The following is a 27,737-nucleotide window of genomic DNA, read 5'->3' as shown; positions in this document are numbered from 1 at the left end:
CATGTTGCGGCAGCAGCAGCAATGGGGAGGGGCTTACAAGAGTGCACAGGATAGGGAAGCAGCAAGGGATGAAGGGGCAGGGGTGGGGGATGCTTGCGTGGGTAGGGAAGAGAGGGTGAAAGGGGCTGGGTTGTTTACTTTCTTGGTGGAAGCTGCTGTGATAGTCTAATGGCTGCAGGAATTTGAGAATATTTGCTAATTGTAGAGGATGAATGCTTTTCAAAATCTGTCGTGGCCCTCCCAAAGAGAACCATGTCCCAGTTTCTCACAATTACTTTTAATTTATTCAATCGAACTTTAAGACTTACAAAGAAGCAATAGGCTATTTATAGCCTACTAAAAGAACAAAACTCTTAAGTGGGATTCCTTTATAGATTAGGACCCCACCACATAATGTCAACCCTTGAAATAAAATCAAAACATCTAATGGATCATAATAATAGTCACATGCTGAAATAAAACAATAAATTAACTTATATTCTAATAAGCACAAGCTTAAATTCTATTCTAATTGAAACTCTATTAGCCCCATGTGCTAGAGTTTAAAACAACCAAGGATTCACTGACCAACTCAACTACTAACTCAAAACAAACTTCCTAACCAAACTGGATTCTGTAGTTAAATTGGAATTAAATTCCAGCAACTATTTAGGGTAAAAATGTCCAAAATACCCCTACTAGGGGGTTCGGCCAGCCTAGGGAGGCTTCTTAGAGCTCTCTTTGGGCCCCACTTAGGGTTTCGGCCGAGGGTCCAAGTTGTGTTTACATCAGTTCTCCCCCTTTTGAAGACATTCATGCCCAATGAATGGTTGATTACTGCTGGGATTCTGGATGCTGCTGGGACTGTCTTCACACTAGGCCTCTATGTAGCTCTGTTATGACGTGGTCATCATGACTGGCTGGGTCTGAGTTGGACTTTACTGATTTAGGGGTAGAACTTATAAGTATGATCTTCTATCCTTCATGCTCAAAGATGCACTTGTTTTCTTGGCAAGGGATAGTTTGTCTTTATTGAAGAGCCATGGCCTTTGTAAGATGATGTCCATCATCTTTATGGGGATTACGTCGCACTTGAATTCATCAGAGTAGGAGTGTAGAGTGATTGGGACGAGGCATCTGGTAGCCACGTCTAACCTGGACTCATTGAGTAGAGCTACCTTGTAAGGTTTGGGATGCTTCTTTGGTGTCGTCTTGCCTTCTGTATAACTGACACTTCATTTACACTACCACCACTATCCATGACTGCAATGAATCCTCTAGCTCAAAGTCTTGTATGCAAGATGGAACTCCTTTTCCAGTCTTCCTCTTCAGTAGTAGTGACCAGGATTTTAGAGACCAGATTGAATTGGGCTTCTGGATTGATCTTATCGGCATTGTAATCTTCCTCAAAACCCTAGTTGGGAACATTCATGGGTCTCTTCAGAAGTTGAATCTCACGGGGGTATCTCTAAGACCACAAGTCCTCCCCACTTAGGACATTCTTTGGCTAAGTGTTCTCTTTTATGGTAGTAAAAACACTTAATAGGTTATTGATGAAGATTGGTCCCATGATTTTCTATTATGATGGGATTTGTTACCTTAGGTGTTGCAGCTGGAGTAGGACTATAAGGTTTGGATGGTGAGTAGGTCTCTTTTATAATCTTGATTGCCTTGCTTCTTTTGTGCCAAGAGGGACTCTGCACGGAGAGCCTTATCGAATAGGTCTCTTAGATGTACTATGTCGGTGACTCCCAAGGCTAACTGGATTTTAGACTGTAGACCAAGTTTTAATCGGGTCATGGTCTGGAGCTTGCTCTCTCTGGTGCCTGTTCTGGAAGCTAGGGAATGAACTGCTGGATGTAATCAGCAATAGACATCATACCTTGTTTGATTGTGTGGAATTACTCTTGTAAACTAGCTTTGTAGTGCTCTGGAAGGTACCTCTCCATGAGCTCTCTGTGCATATGGTGCCATGTCGTGGGTTCTCTGCCTTTGTAGTAAAGTTCTCTCTCCATTGTACTCCACCAATATCTGGCGGCTCCAACTAGCTTTGTTCTGGCTAGCCGCATTTTCCTGTCCTCAAAAAAATCATAACAATCAAAGTAATCATCTAGGGCTGCCCTCCATTCATAGAAAACCTGTGGATCAAGAGATCCGTTAAACACCTTCAATTCTAACTTTACCTTGTGGAGGTTTGCACCTCTTCTCTGTTCTTGGCCTCCATTGAAGTAGGCCTCAAGTATTCTTCCAGTGAGAGTTGTGCTGCTTCTGGCCTCCTTTTTGCCCATCATCATTGTCATAATGATAAAAAACAGGATTTTAATACCTTCTAGTGTCGCCGTTTGTTTCTCTAGACTGCCTAGGGTGTTAAGGCTCTGGATCATCACTTGTACCTTCTTGCACCACTTGCTCCTTCTCCATCAGGCACATAGACTTATGAGCCAAGTCTCGGTGGCGGTGGGGGGGGTCGAGGTGGTGGTGTCTGCATAAGATCTCAGTTCTGACCTATTCTAGATTGGTCACCCTTGTATTCATCTCTGTCATCTGTGTTAGTATCTCTTGTTGGGCCTTTACAATGCTTCTGATGCTATATCAGAGAATATATTCTGCCAAAGCCAAGAAAGAGAAAAGAGAGGATGAGGAAGAGAGAAATTGTGTGTTCTCTCCTTCCCCTATGATACTTTATTTATAATGTAAGTTACAGCCCTATATTATTTAGGAAAGTAAATATTGATGAGGAAAGTTACAATGCTTCTAATGCTAAATCAAGATCTTCACACTCCAGCTCTGACTTGCGCACTAGGTGACTTGCTGCCCAAGCTACTTCAACACCCCACTCAAGTTAGAGCGTATACATTACCAAGACCTAGTTTAACACATCCAGACTTCAAAGGTTCCATATGTGGCTTTAGTAAATAGGTTTGCCAATTGATCTTGTGATCTAGCCAGAGGAGTAACAATGGTGCCTTTTAATACCTTATCTTGAACAAAATTGGGATCCACCTCAATGTGCTTCGTACGCTCCCTAAAGACAGGATTACTTGCTATATAAATTGCTACATGGTTGTCACAGAATAGTTTCATAGGCTCTTCAATTCGAAACCCAAGTTCTTGTATAAGTCCCTTAATCCATGGTAGTTCTGACACTGTATAGGCCATTACTCTGTATTCAGCTTCTACACTAGGTAGAGCCACAGTGGTTTGTTTCTTGTTCTGCCAAGTAATAAGATTTCCGCCAAGGAAAGTACAATAGCCTATAGTAGATTATGATCATCTGCTGAACTTGCCCAGTTAGCATCAGAGATTCTGAATACGCCTATACCTCAACACTAGCATTAGGTTTACAAATCAACTCTTTTCCTGGGGCACCCTTTAAATAATTGAAGATTCTGCACACGACTCCCCAGTGCTTTTTCTTAGGTGTTTGCATATACCTACTCACCACCCCAACTGCATATGAACTGTCTGGTAGTGTGACTGTTAAATAAATCAACTTCTCTACAAGTTGTCGATACCTGTGGGGGGGTCTTCATAGTCTTCCTCATTGTCATCATCAAAGCTAAATTTTCCATCCATTGGGGTTTCAGCTGCTTTACATTCAAGTTTACCAGTTTCGGCCAGCAAATCAAGGACATGTTTCCTTTGGGAGAGGCTTATTCCTTTTTGGCTTCTCATCACCTCAATTCCTAGGAAATAGGTTAGGTGGCCCAAATCAGTAATTTGAAAGTGCTGCTGTAAATATTTTTTGACTTTACCAATGCCTTCCTCATCATTTTCCAGATATAATGATGTCATCTACATAGACAACCAAAACCACAATTTTATCACCATCCTTCTTTACCATCACTGAATGATCTGAGTAGCATGTCCGGAAACCAACTTTTGAAACCACGGAAACAAACTTATCATACCACGCTCTTGGTGACTGTTTTAAAGCGTAAATGGAGCGATGAAGTTTACATACCTTGGTAGAACCCCCCCCCCCCTGAGCAACATACCCAGAAGGTTGCTCTATGTACACTTTTCTATAAGATCACCATAGAGAAATTCAGTTTTGACATCTAATTGGTACAAGGGCCAAGTAGACTGGCAGCTAGGGAAAGAAGAATTGGTATTGAATTTAATTTGGCCATTAGAGAGGTCTTAAAATAATCTAGTCCATATGTTTGGGAATATCCTTTCGGCCACAAGACATGCTCTTAAGCGCTCAACTGTTTCATCAGAATGATATTTAACCACATACACCCATCAACACCCCACAATTTCTTTTCCGGGAGGTAAGTCCACTAATGTCCAAGTGTTACGAGAATGCATAACATTCATCTCAATGTCCATTGCAGCCTTCCAGGCGGGATTATGTAGGGCTTTAGTCACGAAAGTAAGTATGGGGTGATCATTGAGAGATCAATCAATAACTTGATAGGCCGAAGGTAAATGGAAGTAGTTAGAAAGTTGGTTATTGGGTAGGCAACATTGGCTGTATTTTTCTGAGTGCAAAATCTTTTTGGTTTCTGTAAAGCTCTTTTAGGTTTCCGTAGAGCAATTGTGAGGTCCTCAAAATTTTCAGCAACAGGAATTGCTTTTGGTGTAGAATCACGTAGGAGATCTTCCTGCCTGGGATCATCTAACATTTTTTTCGTTCTTTAATAAGTCCATAGGACTATAGGAGAACCGGCGGTGTTTCTACAGGTGGATCATCAGGTATAGGTATTACAAGAAGCGAAGGATTAATTTTTTCAGAATTAGTTTGAGAAGCATAATATGGGGTATTTTCGAAAAAAATTGACATCTACAAAAACATATTGGCGACTGGTAATAGGGTCAAAACACTTATAGCCTTTTTGGGTTCTTGAGTAGCCGGGAAATATACATTTAATGGCTCAAGGACTCGATTTATCAGATGGATGAAAAACATGAGTAAAACAAATACACCCAAAAATCAGTGGAGAGATTAAACAACGGATGATTTGTGTAAACAACTTGAAAGGGAATTTTATTTTGAAGAATTAATGAGGGCATACGATTAATCAGGGTACATACAATTAAAACAACATCACACCAAAACCTTTTGGGAACGTTCATGTGCAATAAAAGTGACCGTGTGACCTCTAGGAGGTGTCTATTTTTTCTTTCTGTTACTCCATTTTTTTGTGGAGTATTAGAGTAGCTTGTTTGATGGACAATCCCTTTTGAAGCACAGAACACTGGAATCTCATTTTTTGTATACTCTAGGGCATTGTCTGACCAAAACACTTTAATTGTTTTGCCAAATTGTGTTTGAATTTCAGTTAAAAATTGTTGAAAAATGGTAAGAAACTCAAATATGGATTTAATGAGTATAACCATGTCGTTCGAGAATGATCATCGAAAAAAGTCACAAAGTACTCATAATTGAATTGGTTTGAAACCTTACAAGGACCCCATACGTCCGAATGCACTAAATAAAAGTTTCTAGACTAATAGAATCAGACAAAGGAAAAGGTGTTCTATGGTGTTTCCCTAACTCGCAAGCTTTGCATTCAAAAGATGCAACATTCTTACAAGAGGGAACCATAATTTTAAGTTTTGATAAAGAAAGGTGATCGAAAGCCTATGCCACTGTAATGCACTTGATTTTGTGACAAAATTATAGCGATGGAAATTAAGGCACATGATTCCAGGTAATAAAGGCCATCCTATTCATGTCCTAAACCAATAGTTCTTCATGTCTTGTTGTCCTGAAACTCACAGAAAACTCGATTAAAAATAATAGTGCAATTGACATCACGGAAAGTTTACTAACAGATAAGAGATTGACAAGAAAATTGGGTATAAAAAGTACAGATTTTAGGTTAAAATCAGGATAAAGAGAGACATCTCCAATTCTCGTGGTGGGTATAGTAGTTCTATTGGCCATGATAATGGGCGAAGAAATTTTTCTTAAGTTTGAAAGTAGTGTAGAATTTCCTGTCATATAAGAGGAGGCTCCAGAATCGATTAACCAAGAATTAGGACTAAAAGAAAGAAAAACAAGGTTACCTAAATGTGCCAATGTTGCAGTCGAGGTGGGTTGAAGAGAGGTTTCTAGTTGTTGAAGGCGTTGAAGGATTTGAGATAACTCATCCCTAGTGGCCTAACTTCCTAGATTAGAGTTTGAAGGTACTTCAACAGTGTTTGTAGCTTCAGATCGTACTGATTGTTGAGATTATTTGCCCAATCTGGTCTGCCATGCATTGCCCAATATGTTTCTTCAGTATGATTATGTTTACCACTATGAGTACATATTCTTGAAGCTTTTGTAAATAAGCTGAACTTCTTCCTCTACCTCGTCCCCAGATTGAGACTCCTTTACCTCGAGATGGAAGCCTTCACCTGCGGCTAGCCACCATGGCTGAGTTTTCTTTAGGTGGGACAATAATATTTCCTGCAGGAGTCATGTGTTGTAGTCGAAAGAAGCTTTCAGATAGAGATGGTACCTTTTTGCGTGTTAGTATTTGGTTGCAAACAGGCTGATAATCAGAGTTTAGACCAGCTAGAAATTTGCCAATTGTATTCTGGCCCTTTGTCCTCGTAGTTTTTCAGAATTTGTAGTGAAGGGCTAAACAACCAATTCTTCCAGAATCCCTTTGTATGCACTATGCACATAGTAGTTAACCAGGGATTGATCCCCTTGTGTAATATTAAACCATTTTTCACAGAGATGGTAGATACGAGAGGTATTTTTCTCACCATAATAGGTTTCCTTTAGATTATCCCAGATATTTTTGGTGGTAGCATGGAACATGATTTTGTTGGCAATCTATGGCTTAACGCTATTCCAGATCCAGATTTTAATAATAAAGTTGTCTCTACTCCATGTTCGTACTCAATAACAGATTTATCATTTGGTGACTCCAATTTTGGAGGATCCTTTGTCAGATGTTTTTCTTTCCCTTTGGCACGTTTGAATGCAAGAACTAATTATGACCATAGTAAGTAATTACCAACACCATTGAGTTTGTTGGTGGTGATTTGAATTTGAAATGATTCAACTTTTGCAGCTTCGGCCATGGAGTAGAGAAATAATTAGGCTAAACAATTAATTTTAATGGTGCATAAAATACCTAACGATATTTTGGTATCCTTAATGGCACTAAACAAACATGGGTAGAGTAGTCAGCATTGTGATGCTGCAACCAAGGTTGTCAAGGCGATCAAGGCTCCGCTTAGGCAACCAAAGCGGTGCCTAGGCGGCAACAAGTCGACCAAAGTGGTTAGGTCAAAATTTGTTTATACATCTATTTTTTAATACAACTACTTTCTATAATAAGTTAAAAAAAAAAAATCAATAGTCACATTCATCCAAAAAAGAAAGCATTCAAGAATCATAATTATGAAAAATTATCCAAAAAAAAGAACACAAACATAAGTTCATCTCATCAAGCATCATAACAATGACTATGTACTAACAGGGGGAACATGATAAATTAATAGATCTCATTATTCCGATTTCCAAGTCATTGTCCATTAAATGATTTATTGATTCTCGATGTTGAGTATGGCTCATGCTTCACATTTTGTTGCTGACGGGCACGAGTTCCAAGGAGGTTGCCCCAGTAGGGGTGTGGGGGCAGCTCCTCTAGAGCTTGTAGAGGTCCTATGTCACTTTGGGCCTCGAAATTCCTTTGCAATTTGGGACTCAATTCTGAAATGACTAAGCTTTTAAATTTATATATAGTTTTGTAGAATAAATTTTTATTTAAAAAAAAATTATGTAGAAAATGTCAAAAAGTGGCTGCTTTAGTGTCTAGGCGGCAATAAGGAGCACAAACCCACAAAGCGGTAGCGCTTAGGTGAAAAAGCGGGAAAAGAACAGTGCGTCAATTAAGCGATTCAAAACAAAGCAGTTGAAAAACCGCTTTGCCGCCTAGGCAGACGCTCCTGCAACCAAGAGAACAAGTGTGAATTAAGGTTGTTCAGAAGAAAGAGATGATGAGAATCCCTAGATCAAACTACTGCTCTGATGCCATGATGCGATGTCAAAGAAGAAATTTTACCAGAGACAAGAGGATGAAGAAGAGAAAAGTTGTGTGTTCTTTCCTTCCCCTATAATACTTTATTTATAATGTAAGTTACAACCTTATATTATTTAGGAAGTAAATATTGATGAGGATTACAACAAAGAATAAACATAACAAATAAATCAAGATCTTTACACTCCAGCTCTGACTTGCACACTAAATAACTTGCTGGCCAAGTTACTTCGACAGCTCCAACTGTCTATTAATGCCTAGCTCATCCATAGTGACTTAAGACTCCTAGAAATTGCTGGTAACTACAGCTCTGATACCAATTGATGTGAACTCAGTTTTAGGGTTAGGGTTCTAATGAACTTCCCCTAAAACTAAGGGCTGCCCAAGATTTTCCAGCAAAGGGGATGGCTATTCTAAGATGTGTAGGGTGGGTTTAAACACTTGAAATCCTGCTGTAGTTTTAATTCCAGATCTGAATTTTAACAAAAAAGTCTAAAAACTAGGGTTTGGGTGTGTCGGCTAGGGTGGGAGAAGGGACTGTACTTACTGTCTTGTATTTTCAGACCTTGTTCTAATGGTTTTAGAATGTTAGAGGGGGTCTAAGTTGAAGTAGGGTTAGTTTTTCAGAAGTTGAAGATGATTTGCAGAAAATTTGGATGAAGAAGAGGAAGTGCAGGAATTTTTCAGACCGAGGAAAATGAGTTTATTTGGGAGACTAACAGAAAGACTGAAGCCTAGGGATTAGTTTAATCCTCTTAAGGGAGGTTAAGGGGCTGCGGAATAGGAATTTGCAGGGTGTAGGGGTTCAGGGCTGCCGTAGGGAAGAAGGGGTGGGTGAGCTTGCGGGTGCTAGGGGAAGTGGTGAATGGGCTGGGCAGCATAGGGGTGAGAGGCCGGGCCTAAGGGGTGCTGAAAGGGGTGGGAACGCTGCTACTATGTTGCAGCAGGAAGGGGGAAGGGGGTTACAAGAATGTGCAGGACAGGGGGAGTGGCAGAGGATGAAGGGATACGGTTGGGGGGATGCTTCCATGGGTAGGAAGAGAGGGGGAAAGGGCTGGGGTGTTTACTTGGTGGAAGTTGCTGTGATTGTCTAATGGCTGCTGGAAGTTGAGAATATTTGCTTGTCAACTCTAGAACCTAACCCAAATGCGAGTATGAATGAAGAAGAAAGCAAGGAAGAAGAAGAAGAAGAACCAGCAGGATAGAATTAGTCCCTGTGATTTTGGATGATCTTCCCAGAATCACAAGCCTCTTTATTTATAGGCTGCAATCTCTAATTACAATCTACTAGGACAAGACATTCTGCCCTCTAAAAGATAAAAATAAAGAAAAGAATTACATAGTAGAACAGAATCATATGGTAGAATATTCTGTCCAAAATAGAAGCAAATAAGAATTGAAAGCATGAAAAAGGAAACTCCATATTGCAGCTATCCAATCCAATCTGCTGCTATATCCAAACCTTGCGCATATCTTAACACTCCCCCTCAAGTTGGAGCATACAAATCTCCCATGCGTAGCTTGGAATAGGTGGATCGAAAATTAGGACCCAACAAAGCCTTAGTAAAGACGTCAGCCAACTGATCAGCAGAACCTACAGAGGGTGTCACGATAATTTTCTTCCTAATATAATCACAAACAAAATAACAATCCACCTCTATATGCTTTGTCCTTTCATGGAAAACATGATTACTGGCAATATAAATGGCAACTTGATTATCACAAAACATCTTTATGGGAGAGGAGATTGGAAACCCCATCACCTCCAGTAAAGAACAAAGCCACATTAACTCTGCAGCCGTGTGAGCCATAGCTCTATACTCTGCTTCAGTGTTAGATCGACAATAATAGACTGCTTTTTACTTCTCCGAGTCACAAGGTTACATCTGAGAAATGTACAGTAACCTATAGTAGACCGATGTTCAACTATAGATCTTGCCCAATTTGCATTAGAGAAGGCAACCAAATCCGTACTTTGATTTGGGTGATAAATAAGTCCCTTATCAGAAGCACTCTTAAGATACCAAAGCCTCACATTGTTGCATCCCAATGAGCTTTTTTAGGAGATTGCATTAACTAACTTGGCACTCCTACAAAATAAAAGATATCAGGCTATGTAACTGTGAGATAGATAAGTTCTCTAAAGACTTATGTAACAATGGACATCATCCAACAACTCACCATCATTCAATCCAAATTTTGATTGAGGGTCCATGGGGATGTCGGTAGGTTTGGAGGCAATCATTCCAGTCTCTATCAAGATATCCAAAACACACTTTCTCTGCGACAGGCTAATTTCCCTTTTTACTATGGATTACCTTAATTATAAGAAAGTATTGTAGGTTACCCAAGTCTTTAGTCTGGAAATGTTTTTGTAATTGTGCCTTAACTACATTAATGGTAACAACATCATTCTCTGCAATACACAGCCATAATACTATATTGCTACCTTGCCGTTGAACAAAAAAATAATGGTCAGAATAACAGTAAACAAACCCAAAAGACTCCACAATATATATTTTTTTGGATGAATAAATAATATATTAAAAAACAAGCAACACTACAGGAGAGGAGAAAGAGGAACAAAGAAAGGGGGGGGGGAGGAGCAAGGAGCTCAAGAGGGGGAGAAGAGAGAGCAGCTGAGACCCCAAAAACTAACAATTAACCTATTTCTGGGGTTGTTGGCAACAGTGGGAGGGAAAACAATCTAGAAGATACATCAAAGTAGATGGTTTTCCAAATCAAGTCTAGGGATCGAGATTTGGGAGTCCATCTTAAAAGGTTGCGCTCCCACCAAATGTGGTGGATGGCGGCACTAAAGACTAGTTTGCCGAGGCGATCGCAAATGGAGTTGCCGGCAAAATTCCTCGAGATCCAAGACCAATCACGAACAAACCCATAAGAGCGTCTCGAGTGGGGCCATATGGATGCAAGGGCTCTATCCCAAATGGGGCGGGAGAAGGGGCAGGAGAAGAAAAGGTGATCAATGTCCTCAAGACCATTTTCGCATAGGGTGTAGCTAGGGTTGGCGGAGATATGGCGGCTGATGAGGAAAGCATGGGTAGGTAGAGCATGATAAAGAGCTCTCCAAAGGGTGAGGGAATGGCGGGGGATGTGGCCTTTGAACCAAACCAAATAGGACCAGGGGACATGGGGGTGGGGAGACCGGAGAAGGCTCCAAGCTGAGGAAATGGTAAAGGATTTGGATGGTGAAGGGGTCCAAATGTTGGTATCGCAGGATAGGTTAAGAATACAGGGGAGCGAGTTCCAAACATGAGTGAGGCTGGGGTGGGGGAGAGGGGACCAGGCCCCTTGGGAGATGAAATTGTCGAGGGTGGCAGACATAGGGATGCGGGTCTCATAGACTGTGCGGGGACGAAGAAGGGTGAAGAGAATGCCCAACGGATGCTAGGGATCAAGCCAGAAAAGGGTGGAGGAACCAAGTGAGACTTGGATAGAGATGGCGGAGAGAGCGCGATGCCGAAGGAGAAGAATCTTCCTCCAGATCCAAGATGGATTTGAGGCGCAAGAAGCAGTCCAGAAAGAATCCTGTTTGAGAATGTAAGAATACACCCAGGAGACCCAGCTGGAGTTATGCTTGGTAAGAATCCTCCAAATGAGCTTAAGGAGGTAGGCCAAGTTGACATCAGAGATGTGACGGATTCTAAGACCACCCTCAGCTTTGGGACGACAGATCGCCGCCTATGAGATGGGATGAAGGAATCTGGAAGTTTCTTGACCTTTCCAGAGAAAAGCACAGAAGAGGGACTCCATGGATTGGATAATGGATTTGGGGATAGAAAAGATGCCACTCCAATAGAGGTAAGAGGATTGGAGGACAGGTTGAATGAGCACCACTCTCCCAGCAAAGGATAAAAATTTTCCTTTCCAGAGTTGAAGCTTTTTCCTAATGTGATCAAGCATAGGGGAGTAGTGGTGGTAGGTGAGCCTACCGGGAATGAGAGGGAGACCAAGGTAGGTCACAGGGAAGGAGCCAGGACTGAACCCTGAGAGCTGCAGAAGAGAGGCACGGGTAGCGTCCGAGACACCAGAGAGAAAGATAGAGGACTTGCTGAGGGTGACCCGGAGCGCAGAAAGAGATTCAAAAGAGGAAAGGGAGGAAAGAATGGTGGAGATGGATTTATGGTCCGCTTTTGAGAAGATCATCCGCAAAGGCGAGGTGGGTAAGGTTAGTGGATCTACATTTGGGAATTGGAGAGATGAGGAGAAGATCCATGTTTGATTGGAGGATACGGGAGAGAACTTCGAGAGCTAAGGTGAATAGGGAGGGGGAGAGAAGGCAACCTTGGCGGATTCCCACCTTGGAGGGGAAGTAGCCAACAGGGGAGCCATTTGTAATGATGGAGAAGAACGGGGTGGAGATACAAATCTCAATCTAGCGGATAAAAGCCGGAGGGAAACCCATAGCAGAGAGGACCTCACTAATGAAATCCCAATGGATAGAATCGAAGGCTTTGTGAAGGTCCACTTTTAGAAGAGCAGCCAGGGAATGAGAAGATCTATCAAAACCTTGAACAATTTCCGCGCAAAGGAGAATTTGTTCGAGATGTTCCTACTAGAAATGAAAGCAGATTGGGTAGGGCTTACCAAAGATGGGATAACCTTCTTGATTCGATTGGCAAGGATTTTAGAAATGAATTTGTAGATAACGTTGCAAAGGGAAATGGGGTGAAAATCGGAGAGAGAGGTGGCACTAGGCTTCTTTGGAATGAGACAGAGGAAAGTTTGGTTAATGGAGGAAAGTTGGGAAGGATTGAGAAAAAAGCTCTGGATGGCGTGGACAAGATCGTCCACAATGAAATCCCAGGAAGACAGGAAGAAACCCATACTAAAGCCATTAGGGCCAGGGGCACGGTTGTCTTTGTGAGAGCGTATAGCAAGGAGTATCTCCTCTGGGGAGGGGAGAGAGCGGAGGGAATTCAGATCGGTGGGATAAACGAATTTGTTAAGGAGAGAGGGAGGGAGGGAAGGTGGAGAAAGAATACTGGAAAAGGAGGAGACAACTTCATTCTTGATGCTAGAGAGATCAGTGATCCAGGAACCGTTCCTAGACAGGAGACCAGGAATGGAGTTGTAGTTCAAACGACCTTTGAGGGAGCGGTGGAAGTAGGTATTGTTTGCGTCTCCCAGATTGAGCCATTTGATTCTCACTTTTTGCCAAAGAAAGCTTTCCTCTTGGGACTCCACAATATTACTAAATTTCTCAAACCAAGCTTACAAAGATTGTTTGAGACCATAAATTGCTTTATATAACTTAAAAACATGAGAATGATCCTCCCCTTGAGTAACTACCTTGGAAGTTGTTCCATGTAAACCTCCTCATGGAGGTCACCATACAAGAAACCATTTTTGATATCCAGCTGAAGAAGAGGCCATTCGTGATTTACAGGTTTACAACTAAAGAAATTAGAACTCAAATAGAGTTGAGCCTAGCAACAGGAGAGAAAGTTTCAAAGTAGTCAACACCATAAGTTTGAGTTTAGCCTTTGGCTACCAGGCAAGCCTTGAGCCTTTCAACTGTAACATTAGAGTGATACTTGACAGTATACACCCAACGACAACATACCAAATCCTTCCCAAGGGTAAATATACCAGAGACCATGTATTACGAGATTGTAAAGCATCCATTTCCATATCCGTAGCGGCCTTCCAGCCAAGAATTTTAAGGGTTTGACTGTAGTGGGTCAGAATATGAGTGACAAAAATGGAAACATCAAGGTGACAAAAATTAGGAGGTAAATGAGAGATAGACAGAAAGTTAGAAATTGGGTAAATGACATTGGAGCGTTGCGTATAAGTATGTGTACCTTTTCGTAGGGTGATAGGTAAGTCATCTGAAGTGTGAAGAGGATCTCCTGAAAGAATCCGTTGGTGGAGAGGATGAAGACGGAACCATAGTGGGACCGCTATCATTAACCAGTGAAGGAAAAACACCAGTATCACTATGAGGAATTGCACCATCCACAATACAATCCGCCAATCTATGCTTTTGCTGATAAACCTGTACAAGGGCAACGTTTGTCAACTGAACTAAAGATGGACTGGGAGCATCATCATCCAGGATAAGATTTTCACCAGAGGGAGATGGACTTGAATAGTATGAGGTATCCTCGAAGAAGGTCACATCAGCACCCACAAATTGTTTACGATTAATAGGATCATAACACTGAAAACCTTTTTGAGTGCATGAGTACCCAAGAAAGATGCACTTAGTAGACTGGGGGAAAGCTTGTCTTGTAGTATGACATACATTATGAACAATACAAGCACAACCAAACACTTTAGGGGGCACTAGAAATGGTTCTCCATTAGGAAAAATGATTGAAAAAGGAAACTTATCAGAAAGCAAGGCCGGGGGCATTCGGTTGATTAAATAACACACATTCAAAATATTGACACACTAGTAACTCTTGGGCACATTCATATGTAGCAAGAGAGCTTGTGCAGCCTCCAAGAGGTGTCAATCTTTTTGTTCAACCACTTCATTTTGTTGAGGAGGATTAGAAAAACTAGTTTGATGAATCATGCGAAGGGAATTGCAAAAACTAGATATATCATTTTGCACATATTCTAAAGCATTATCAGATTGAAACACTTTAACAGTTAAAGAAAATTGAGTCTTTATTTCATGAATAAAATTTTTGAATATAGATAAAAACTTGGTGCGATCCTTTCAAAGGTATAACCACATGAGACAAGAAAAATTGTCCACAGAATTCACAAAATAGCAAAAATCATGTCTATTGCCAACTCTGCAAGGACCCCAAATGTTATAGCGAACTAAGAAAAATAAGGACTCATTGTGAGGGATAGAGTGAGGAGGATAGGTGGCATGATGATGCTTTCCTAACTCACACACCTCACAGTTTAATTTAAACAAAGACCTAAAAGATGGAAATAAAAATTGCAACCTAGCTAAGGAAAGATGACCTAGTTGACAGTGCCATTGAAAAGCAGAGATGTCATTATCAGACAGAGCAACAATTGGACTTTTGTAGTCTAGATAGTAAAATCCATTCCATTCACACCCTCCACCAATTGTCTTCCTCATGTGAGGACCTTGAAAAATATAAGACGCAGGGGTAAAGGTTACAGAATAATTAAAGCTTTAGTCAGCTGGTTTACATATAATAAATTAAAAGGAAAGTGAGAAACATGTAAAACTGATGTTAATGTCAGGCAAGGTGTGGGAAAAACACCTCCTGAACCTAAAATAGGTGTGGAAGTCCCATTAGCTATAACAACAGAACTATTTGTAGTGGATTTAGAGGAAGACTAAACAGGGAGGACTTACCATCATATGAGCAGGAGCCCCTAAATCAATGATCCAAGGGTGGATGTAGAATTAAGTAATGCTGAGTTACTTGCATAAGAAAGAGTTGCGGCAAAAAAACGATTGGATGTGCAAGCAGTTGTTTCAATGTTCTATAAGCGACGAAGTATTTGACTCACATCATCTCGTAGAGTCTTAGATATTTCCACAGGGGAAGAAGACCTAGAAGCATTATCATTAGATTTCACTGTTTTTATACCACCATCAGATACAACATGATTAGCAAGTTGCTTGGCCCATTCTGGCTTCCCAGGGAAGACCCATAAGCATTATCTAGATTTCACTGTTTTTATACCACCATCAGTTACAACATGATTAGCAAGTTGCTTGGCCCATTCTGGCTTCCCGTGCTTATCCCAACAAGTATCTGCCAAATGTCCAATTTTGCCACAATAACTACATAGGTGACATGACTTATCTCTCGGCTGAACACCACAACTGCTAGATGATCGACTAGCTCCACCTGAACCACGACCAAGGCCCCTACTGGGAGTAGAAGTAAAAGCTAAACTTTTTCCTTTGAAACCATTCCCAAGAGAGTTATTTTCAGGCAATGCATTTCGTTGGAGTCAGGAGTAGGCATCGTTGAGATTGGGAACATGTTCACCGGCTAAGGAATGTCCTTTGACTGCTTTTAGTTCAGGATTCAAACCAGCAAGAAATTTGGACACAAAAAATTCATTCCTTTAAGCTTTAAGCTTCTCAATATCAGTAGTAAGGGGCTGAAAAACATTCAACTCTTCCATCATACCTTTAAAAGAATTATAATAATCCTGAAGTGTTTTATCAGCCTGCTGAAACTGAAATAACTTCCCATAGATGTGTCATATTCTTGTCTTGGGAATATGTTTCTTGCTAATCTTCCCATACTCCCTTGGCAGTTCTGTGGAACATAACATTTGCAGCTATGTCAGGTACCATGCTATTCCACAACTATATCTTAATGATAACAACTTCTTGGGCCCAACTTCTATAGGTTTTATTAGTCTCGGCAAGGGGGTCAGACTCGATAAATTGGACTTAACTCTTGCAAGAATATAGACACGAACAACTTGGGACCATAATAAGTAGTTGGAACTACCTTTTAATTTGATGGATATGATCTGTACATCCACATTATCTCCTAAAGGTCCCTTAGACTCAGCAGTACTCATGGTGGAATCACCAGTTATGGCTGACATGAAAAATGAAGTAGATCTTTAAGGAAAACTCACCAGGTATAAACAGCACTAGCACCATAGTGGAGATCACAATCAGAGGATGAACAGCAGCCTAGAAGCACAAGAAATCAGCAGCCCAGAACTTGGAGAGTATGTCAAATGACATTCTGCAGAATACAGAATAAATTGGTGGATAGGGTAGTAAAACTAAGTTGATCCAAGCTCTGGGGTTTTCAGTACAGGCAGTAGGTATAGGGAGATCAATTACATGAAGAACTGATCTGAGACATTATTTGTAGCAATAGGTGGCTGCGCATCAAGACAGAAAAACCAGAACCTGTCTCAGTGACCTCTATTTGAACACTGGTTTTATTACAAGTGCTTTGATACCATGTCAGAAATCAGACTCAAAGAACCAAACCCAGATGCGAGAATGAACAAAGAAGGAAGCAAGGAAGAAGAAGAACCAGCAGGACAGAACTACTCCCTGCAATTCTGGATGATCTTCCCGGAATCACAGACCTCTTTATCTTTAGGCTGTAATCTCTAATTACAATCTACTAAGACAAGATATTCTGCCCTCTAAAAAAGGAAACAAATATTGCAGAATAGAACAGAATGATATGACAGAATATTCTGTCCAATTTAGGAACAAATGAAAATATAAAGTACGAAAAAGGAAACTCTCGTTTGCAGCTATCCAATCCCATCTGCAGCTGTATCCAAACCTTGCGGAAATCTTAACATTGCTGATTATAGAGGATGAATGCTTCAAAATCCGCCTTGCCCCTTCCAAAGAGAACCATGACCCAATCTCACAATTACTTCTAATTTTGCTCAATCAAACTTCTAGAATTACTAAGAAACAATTGGCTATTTGTAGCCTACTGAAAGAACTAGACTCTAAGGGGGGATCCTTTATAGATTAGGATAGCCTACTGAAAGAACTAGACTCTAAGTGGGGATCCTTTATAGATTAGGATAGCCTACTGAAAGAACTAGACTCTAAGTGGGGTTCCTTTATAGATTAGGATCCCATCACTTAATTTCAACCCTTGAAATAAAATCGAAACATCTAATGGACCATAATAGTCAGTTAGTCACATGCTCAAATAAAATTTTAAATTAACTTAAACTCTAATAAGCACATGCTTAAATTCTATTTTAATTAAAATTCTAATTGCCCAATGTGCTAGAGTTTAAAACAACCAAGGACTCATTAACCAACTCAACTACTAACTCAAAACAAACTTCCTAACCAAAGTACCAAACTGGATTCTGTAGTTAAACTGGAATTAAATTCCAGCAACTGTTTAGGTCAGAAAATGCCCAAAATACCCCTACTAGGTGGTTTGGACAGCCTAGGGAGGTTTCTTAGAGCCCTCTTGTGGGTCCCACTTATGGTTTCGGCTAGGGGTCCAAGTTGTGTTTACATAATATTCAGTGCAAAACTTGCTTAATGGATATGCCATATTTGACTTGAACCTTTGAACTCATTTCACATACTCACATCCAGTAGCTAATTTGAAGTACTAATTTGCATTTATTTTGTGAAGGCTGCAAGAGAAACAGGCGCACTAAAAGAAGCAAAGGATAAGCTTGAAAAACGAGTGGAGGAACTCACGTGGCGTTTACAGCTGGAAAAACGTTTAAGGGTAATATCAATTTTGTACAGTTAGGCTTTGTGGTTTATACAAAAAAAATTGCCAAGCGTAATGTGCCTCCCTTGTATCTTCAATCCCCATATTTCACAAGTTATGACTTGTAGCATTCAGATTCTTGCATCCATCATTTTTCTGTTTTATCTTTTTACTGGTGGGAAAATTATGTCACATTATGTATATATGTTTATTATTTCTCACCCAAAGCTTAAATAATGTATGCAGACGGACTTGGAGGAGTCAAAAACACAGGAGATAGCCAAGTTGCAAAATTCATTGCAAGAAATGCAGATAAAAGTTGATGAAACAAATGCTTCGCTTGCAGAAGAACGAGAGAATGCACGAAAGGCAGTTGAAGAAGCACCCCCTCTTATAAAAGAGACTCCGGTTATTGTCCAAGATACTGAAAAAATTGATACTTTAACAGCAGAAGTGGAGAATTTGAAGGTAGTTCCATTTAGTCATAAGAAAGACAGTTTCTCTTTCATCATCAAGACAAGCATTCTATTAGTTATTACAGTTAACGATCTGAATGTTTAAAGTCCACTATCTCTTTTATATATTCTATTTTAATAGAGCCATAACCATCATTAAGAACTTGTGAAGATAGTCATGTGGTTCTATAAAGATCTAGTCTTCAAGGCACCATTTGGCAAGGTGTTCTTGAATCAACTGGTTTGTCAGTCCAGTTTCCTCTCAATTTTAGAATCTTTAGAGCAAATTACATATACTTCCGCTTGGTTTGCAAACTATTACGTTTACACCCCTTGGAATTTATTATATTACAAGCGTCCCTCATGTCTAACATATCTAACACTGCTAGTATTAAATAGAATAGAAAACATATTTACCCTTGCTGTATCTTCTTATAAGTGAGAAAAAAAATTGGAAAAACACATAAAAATCAGTCATGGTTGTTCTTCAACCTCCCCTCTTCTTTCTTTTTTGTTTTTTCTTTTACCTTGAAAGTCGAAAATGAATTTTGAAAATTCAGCAGAAGCTGAGTCATCATTTAACCCCATTATTCTAACAGTAGTGATGTGTTTGATACATAATTTTAAAGGTGTGTAAACGTAATAGAACAATTCTAGAGGGTGCAAACATAATAGTTTGCAAACTCAGGAGGTCTATATGAGATTTTCTTTGATTTTTTTTTAATACTCTTTAATTCTTCGATCCTATTTAAAAGATTTCACCATTACTAAATGTCAGTTGTATCTACAGAACTTTTGATAGATTATCAATAACACAGTATCCCTCTCCCCCACCTAATATCTTCATATATATATATATATATATATATATATATATATATATATATATATATATATATATATATATATATATATATATATATATATATATATATATATATATATTTTGAAGGAACAATCTGTTAGTTACTAACTTCCGTTTTTTGGTATGTTGGTTTATATCCTCACATGGAGGCTTTAGAAAAAGTGGGAGCAACATAATTCAGATTTGTATTCCTTATGCTACCTTGCAAAATGACTGAATTTTATTTACTCTTTTCAGGAATGGATTGTATGATTTCATTATCTTTATTAAGGTTTTCTCTTGTCAATGGTAGATTCTTATCATGTTTCTTTGTGAAACTTATCCTAGTTTATGCCTTGCAGACATTATTAGAGTCAGAAAAACAAAAATCTGCTCATTCTGAAAGGAAATGTGCTGAAATCCACGAATCAAGTGAAGAAACACGTAAGAAGTTAGAAGAGACAGAAAAAAGGCTTGTTCAACTTCAGGAATCATTGAGCAGGTAGTATTGCCTTTTTTTGTTTTCTTCATCGTTATCATTTAAACTCTTGACTGCTACTTGGCAAATTTAGACTAAGTGTTGAAGAATGATATAACCTCCTGTTATTGATTTCCAGCTAAGAAACTTTTTTTTTTAATGTTGGTCTTGAAATCAAATGTGCAGCATCCATAGAATTATACCTTCTTAGAAGTATACCCATCCCCACAATGGCAAACAAGGTTGTGCATGATTCTGACATCCATGACATGTGCTCATTAGTAAAATTTCTACTTGTCTATCATATAATTTGAACAATTTGTCTAGCATTTTAAAGAATCTGTTCTCCTATTTAGAAACGTAAGACTAAGAAATCAAAATACCAAATGATTTTGAGTACATTATGCATTGATTGCAGTATCATTTGTGAATGGTGGAGGCATTATAAGGCTATTTTAGATGGTATTATTGAGATATGGTGTAACATAATATTGTACTTTCATTCATCATGATAAATTTTAGGGTTTATTCATAAATAAATAATAATAGTGAACAGTGAAAGGAATTCAAATTAGGCTCTTGGCACCTTTTCTAATAGCAACTTAGAAGGGAAAAAGAAAAACTAAAACACTGGAGAGGAAGACAAGTAGAAACTAACAGCACCTCACTAATGAACCAGAGCAATGCTATATATTAAAATTTTGCAAGTAACTACCATTGGCTGAATAAGTTTAAGTTAGAAGAACAAACTACATGTCTTGCAACTAATAAGAGTTATGATCTAGTGCATATCAGGGTGATTCAGTGCTTTTCAGACCAAGTTTCAGAGCTGAAATTCATCTTGTGTACCTCATCAAACTCCAGTTCAACTTCAGGATCCATTGGTAGAGAAGATCGAGTTGATGCTACTTCCGTTGTCTCTGATTTTATTCTTCCAGCTTTGGCTCCAACTCCTGCAACCACCTCTTCCTTCACTTCTGATGCTCTCCACCAGATAGTTCAGGATATCTCCGCCGAGGCTTCAGGTTAGTCTAGTTCCCTGTGTCACTCTTACTCGATACTTGGATTCTGGTGCATCTATTCTATGTCCAATTATCATCAGTCTTAATTTGGATTGTCTAGGTCTTAGGAAGATTCTTGCCGGAAGTGGTGAGAACTTCTTTGTTCAGTTCTTAGTTCAATTTCTAAGTTGTCCTCGTCATTCCACTACATTAGGTTATCTTTATTATGATCCTCAGTTGGCTCAGTCTTATTTCTGTAATAGTTGACAGTAACTATATTATACTCTTTTCTCGTGATGGTTGCATTGTGCAGGGCCTGATAACTGGGAAAGTGATCGGGAGGGGGCGTTCGACGACTTTTTCTGATGGATTTTGCTTCACCAATTTGTTGTAGTACTTGTTTTGTTTTTCTTTGTAGCCTAGATATTAGCCTGATAAAATATGGGATCTTTGACAGTCCGCATTCATGTAGAATACTTTCTATACCTCTTCTTTTTTATATTGTTTACAGATTTGATAATAGCAAAAAATTGTTCATTGCATTTTGTATAGAACTTGCTTTGCGAGATTTCTCATTTGTCATTTCCTTTTGAGTTCGTCTAAATCTAGTACAACCTTTTGATTTAGAGAAGCAGGGATTGTTGTCATGCTTCTTTGATTTCAAAGAAGATTTACCTACTTTATGTTTTTACAGCCAAGTTTACTGAGTCATTGTGAAGGAACTCCTTCAAATGGTCATTTCATCACCCCATTTGGACGGGTACCTGGGAATAGTGAAGAATATTTTGGACCTCTAACATGTATTGTTGGGGCGGGTTTGGGAGGGGAGGGAAGTAGCAATGATTTCAGATTTGTGGATGAAAGAAAACTTTCCCTCTCTTTTAATTGGCAAATTAGTGTGTGAACTCAAAATCCCAGGTTGTCCAAAATATTTCTGAAATTGAATTTGGCAATCCTCCATTCTAATCCCAGTGATCTAACAATTCCTTTTTGTAAAAAGGAAACCCTTCCTCGATACCTTTTCCACATACAGGAGCTTCTACCTAGGAAAAATAATACTGATGTACAGGACCAAGGCAAAATCTTAAGTTGTGTGACAACTATTAAAATTTCTAATTGAACTTGACATAGCTCTTTTTTGGAAAATTTTAGTACGTAAATTCCTTCACCTATTTTTAGTAGTTGCTAATTTTTTTTATCCCTTTTCTCATGTTTTCTGTATTCAATATCGACAATCAAAACATAGTATTTTACAGTCTACTACCTCGATTTTTCTAGTATATGGGGTGGCAGCAGAGAATTTTTTATTCTTTGATCCTTCTTTTAGCATGTTAGACTTCCTAGGTGTTACATTTTTCTAGAGAACTAAATGATAGAATTTTAATAGGTCAATCATTTCGTGTGTTCTAGCTATTATGTTCTTCCTGTGTTCTGGAATTTCTCCATGTAATACTATGCAGCCTTTGCAAGTCTTCACTGCAGAAAAAGATGCTCACTCCCCCTCCTACACAAGTACCAGTGGAAGGTCCGCTTAGAGCAGCACCATTTGATTACCCCCTTCATCGGATCTGTATCCTTTCCACCTCCATTCTGCCTTTGGTAAGTCCTTTTGCATTAATCATCTACCTGTCTGATTTAATCTCATTGTTAATACTCACTCTTGTTCTCTCCTTCAGATTCTATTGTCTATTCCTTCATCGGTTACACATGCTGTCAAGCAGGTAAATATGTAGGAAGCCATGCGTGGAGGATTGTGTTCCAAAGAAAACATTACTGAAAATTTGTTATAAAATATTATAGGAATCAAGCTAGCTGTTATCAGAGGAAGTAAAACTCTAATTAGTTGTTTCATTCAGTCTGTGCCTTTGAGGTCATTCCCCAGTTGTTAAACTTGTCTGAACCAGAGGTCCAAATGCCAAAACTAGGAACCGTACCTAAAGTAGTTCTTTCACTTATTGACCAGAAATTTAGTTTACATGTTCATTTGATCGACCCAGCAGAATTTCAGGATCTTCTACTTGTGCAAAAACAACAGAAAAGGAAAAGGCAACAGAGCTTTATGAATAGGACACAAACAAGGGGCAGAAAAAGAAAACGGATGAGATAGAGCACTTGGTGTAAGATAAATATGCAAGTGGAAATATCAGTCTACATTTGCCATTGGGTTCTCCACTATAGAAAATGGGTAGGGGAGAGAGGTATAGGAAGGACCCTGTAAATAGGGATCAATGTCACTAGCAGCATTAAAGAGAAAAACAAAAAGACCTTTTTTTTCCCCACTATATTCGTCATCATTAGGTCATCCTTTTCCAACATACTTGTCTTAGTGGATTCCAAAAGGAATCTCTCTTTAAATAGAGCTGCTCAGGTATGGAATTACTTTGGTAGTGTCTTTCGTTCTACCTCGAGGACTTTGGGGAGACGGGGAGACGGGGAGAAGTGGTTCACCCTATTGATTGCACTAGATTAATTTAGTGTATCTCCTCTTTTGTTGCCTTTTGGTCCAATTACTGTGTGCCAGCAATAGAGGTCTTCAGATAAAAGGTGTCATGAAGTTGACTGTATTCAGGCAATTACTTTGTAAATATCAGTGGGCCTAACATCCTAGGGGCAAATTCCTGTAGATTTGACTCCACTCAGCTCAGCTAAATATCAGGGAATTGACAATGATGAAAAGTACAATTCCATTGCTTTAGAGGCTGTATGATCTAACTAGAGTTGCTATATTTACCTTGATGTGTTGTGGTTTTCTAGAATTAAATAGAATCTTCTTGTTCTTTCACTGAAGATCCCCATCTGAAATTTTGGCAGAATCCTCCTTTACAGTCAGCCTAACATTTATTTAATCATGGAGTCCATCCAAAGACTCCCTTTTTTATTCTATGACTTGTCTTCAACCTGATAATTTCATAATTTTTTGTAGAGGATGGTATCAGTCACAATAGTGCAAGATCTGCGAAGTATCAACAAGCTCTTGGTTCAAGAGTTGTGAATCCTGGCTTTGTTGAGAGTGAGAATATTAATTCCATATGTCATGTGCATAGAGTGAGCAAAAGAGGAGGTTGAGAGGAGATTTTATTGTTTAACCAAGTAACTATAAAAAATTTGGAAGCCGAAACTTATGGTAAATCATCATTTTCCCATGTGCTCAATTACATATAAAGGTGATGGTTGGGAAGATGAGAAATTGGAAATAGATAAGAAGTTAGTTCCCTGAAATCTTGTATAAAGGGGGATTTCTAGGTCTACGGAGAAGTGAACTGGAATCATGTTGGGTTCCCAAGTACCCAGAACCATAAAATCTTGCATAATTCGTCTCCACTGCATCTGAACATTGAAAACTTTTCAAATTAGCGCTTAATAATAATGTTCTGTTTGTTTATGGGATGGTTTGGGTATGTTTGGGTAGATCATGGAATTGATGGATTTCCTATGGAATGGTCTTGAACAGATTTGTGATGATTCTGAGACACCCAACATTATGGGTTGCAAAAAAAATACTGGATGTGTTGAGGATTCCTAGGAAGTCTGCAGGTGGGTATGGGAGGGTTTAGGAATGATCTTGTCTACCAAAATCACCCAAGGGTTGAAAGAAATAGTAGGGGAAGGCTTAGGGAACTATCTCTAATGGGGGGAAAAGGTTTTGGGTAAGTTCTTGGTGATCTTGGAAAGGTTTGGATAAGATTTGGTTTGACAGAAGTAAATGGGTTGATATGGAAAAAGTTTGGGAAGATTTCTTGGGCAATCTTTTTTTTTTCTTTTTTCTTCTCTCTTTTCTTTCTTTCTTTCTTTCTCTCTTTTTTTTTTTTTTTTTTTTTTTTTTTCTGTTTTCAGATCTGCCACAGGTTTCAAGAAAAGTAAAAATAAAAAAAAGTTGTGGAGGGGCTGCCTCAAGAAGAGAAATCAAGGGAAGGGTAGGGGGTGCTGTCTCCAGGCTAGGAGGAGGGGTTTCTTGCTACCGCAAGGTGGGAAAGGGGCTGGGGAGGGATCTTGGTAGGCTGCAATGGGAAAAAGAAGAGTGGGGGGAGGTTCTTGATGAAGTCACTGGGTAGCGGAGGGGCTGTAGTTGCTGTACTTGGATTAGGTTTGGGAGCTTCTGTAGTTGAAGAAGACTGCTGGAACTTGAAGATTGATAGCTGAAATTGAAGAACTCCTCTTTCTAAATCTGCCATGGCCCTCCTAAGAAGACCACAAACTTGTTTGCCTCCAAACAGTAATTTTCAGTCATTAATTCAACTCTCTTTACAATGAGGTAGGGTGGGCTAATATAGCTTTACAATTGGAGGGAAAAGACTTGGACTCTAATAAGGAAACCTAACTTGACTTAACTAGGGAATTGTTTATAGACTAGGATCCCCCTTGCAACTCAATAAAAAATAAGCACAAAAAGAAAAAGAAAAAAAAAAAAAGGAATTTAAAAAAAGAAGAAGGTATATTAAAGCTTATTATCCAAAAGGAATCTCTCTTTAAAATGGATTCCAATTCGGACTCCCACACTAACTAGGACTTATAGCTTAAAAGAATAAAGATAGGTCATGACCCATGGACTGTGCAGGTTCCAACCAAACCCCTTTTGAGACCCAAAAGGGCTGGGAAAAGGACCAATACCCCTGCGGTATTAGGCCAACTTTGAATTGGGCCTTTTGGGTCTTGGTTTTCGGTCCCAATTATAGGGGGGGCTCAATCTTACAATAAATACATATAGGGGGAGATTTCTTTTTTCTTTTTTCTTTTTTTTTTGTTGGGGAGGGGGGGGGCACAGGCACCCTCAATAAGGGACAAAATAGACTATCTCAGACCCCAAGTAACAACAATGTGCATGTTCCATAAGGTATCACTAATATGGGGGTGGATTACAGGTAGCTCTCCCGATCAAGTCCACAGTCCTAGATTTGGAGGTCCACCTCTCAAGATTCCACTCCACTGAGATTTGTGAAAGAGACATGCCAAAAACCAGCTTGCCGATGATTTCACGTGTGGAGTTATCTGTTAAGGATCTAAGTAACCCCAACCATTATGGGCCAGAACTTCTAATGAATCTAGTGCAGGGAATATGGAACTAATCAAAGTCAACCATATCAAACAAGCTAGAGTGGATTAGAAAATAGTTGGATAATGTCTTCGAGTCCACTTCAAAAAACGATGCACTAAGAGGGGATAGGGATATGATAGTGGAGGAGGAATGCTTGGGTAGTTTAGGCAAAGTTTTAGGTCTCCACTTGATGAGGGATGGCGAGAGATATGACCTTTGAACTGAAGTAGATGGTGCCAATGGAGGGGTGCGGATTAGTTCTAGGCCACATTGGTGGTGAAGGTGCTAGAGGAGGAGGCCAACAAATGGTTTGTCTATGAGGGGAGGGTTAGGGAGGAGAGGTGGAAGGGAGGCCCAGACTAGAGTGAGACTTGAACTTTTGGGCACAAGGGGAGGCCAAGATCCTACATGACTTACATTTAATGTGGAGATTGGATCACACGATATGGTTAAGTAAGAACCATTTTCTAGCTCAGCATACCTTACAAGCACCTAAGAAGATGGATTACTATCGCATCTCCAACGACTCAATTATTGTTGTCTTCTACATCTAAAGAAAAATAACATTGTTCAGCAAACAGACAAGTGTCTTTCTCTTAGAGAATTATTTTGAATAGTTTCAACCTAGTCACATGGTTGTCTTCCAATTCTTCTTTACTTCCCCTTCCTTTAAACAAAGAGAGGAATCAAGTCTTCAAACTTAATGTAAGAGAAATGCTAGAAAAATTGAGACACAGTTCATAATTAAAAAGATGCTACTTTATGACTTCAAAACAATCATCAAGATCTAATCAGTCCATTTTTTTCATTGAGAAAGTCTACCACATTGGTTGAAAAGAATTTTGAGTAGCCACTAGCCATTGCAAACTCAATGCATGAGTTTAGTCTGGGTTTAGGTCCCAACATGGAATAAAATTTTGCAAAATTTCATCAGAATTTCAGTGAATTTCTGAAATTTCGACGCAGCAAAACGAGATGTGGGGCTAAATGAAATTGATTGAAATCTCGCGAAATATCAATATTTTGGTTAGAAATCTCAAAATTTCGGAAATTTCGGTTGAAGTCTCAGGATTTTTGGAAATTAAGTCAGACTTGCACTCAACAGGATGTACTGAATTGATTTTTGTGGATGACATTTTCTCCTACCTAATCCCCTCCAGTTGTACATGCTAAGAAAGGCATCATATGACTTATCACTATGGATCATGGGATTTGTTCACAATTTGGTGATCCATATCCTACTATAGGTACTCAAAAAAATAATGTATGCTACTTCGATCAAATTTTCATGGGTACTAAACAATTGCATTAAGACTTTAGGAGATTATGATGTGATGATGTCCTTGAAAATTATATACTTAATTATTATGAATCCTTGACAAGATGTACTAATGACTCACTTCATTACATGTTTAAAACTTTAAATTGCTTATTTTTGTATGCTTTTGAGTACTTGACCAATGTATAAAGGCATCATTATACATGAGGGTTCAACAGTATGCCGCCAATCAAGGATGAATTGAAAACACCTAAATGGGTAACTGTTTTTGCAGTATGATAATTTAAATGTGTTATTATAGCCTAAAATAGGGTCCATGAATGTGAATTTAAACTTCAAGAATGTGTAGATGCGTAAAATTACATTAGATTTGACTGCACAAAAGCAATCAAGAGTGCGAATCTAGAAGACCCTTGTGGGTTGGTTTTTTAACCAAACTAACCATGGATATATGTTTATGGGCCCTAAGATAGGCTGCTCAAGGAGAATCAGACCCAAACAAGGCCTAAAACCCACCGAAATCT

At 39.2% G+C, this 27,737-nt stretch overlaps 1 protein-coding gene across 3 annotated transcripts in view; it reads left to right on the top strand.

Annotated features, from left to right (window-relative positions):
* Nucleotides 1-27,737, top strand: part of LOC149028343 (myosin-11-like) — a 61,106-nt gene that overhangs the window by 15,950 nt on the left and 17,419 nt on the right. For all 3 annotated transcript variants that reach the window (XM_089135980.1, XM_089135976.1, XM_089135987.1), the window contains exons 23-25: nt 18,041-18,139; nt 18,371-18,592; nt 19,786-19,925. In XM_089135980.1, coding sequence (XP_088992106.1) covers nt 18,041-18,139; nt 18,371-18,592; nt 19,786-19,925 — 461 coding nt within the window. The remainder of the gene's footprint in view (nt 1-18,040; nt 18,140-18,370; nt 18,593-19,785; nt 19,926-27,737) is intronic.

Source organism: Hakea prostrata, chromosome 1 (assembly GCF_041222555.1).
Source record: "Hakea prostrata isolate BN-2017 chromosome 1, UWA_Hpros_2, whole genome shotgun sequence".
Lineage (NCBI taxonomy): Eukaryota > Viridiplantae > Streptophyta > Magnoliopsida > Proteales > Proteaceae > Hakea > Hakea prostrata.
This window is presented reverse-complemented; position numbering and strand designations above follow the sequence as displayed.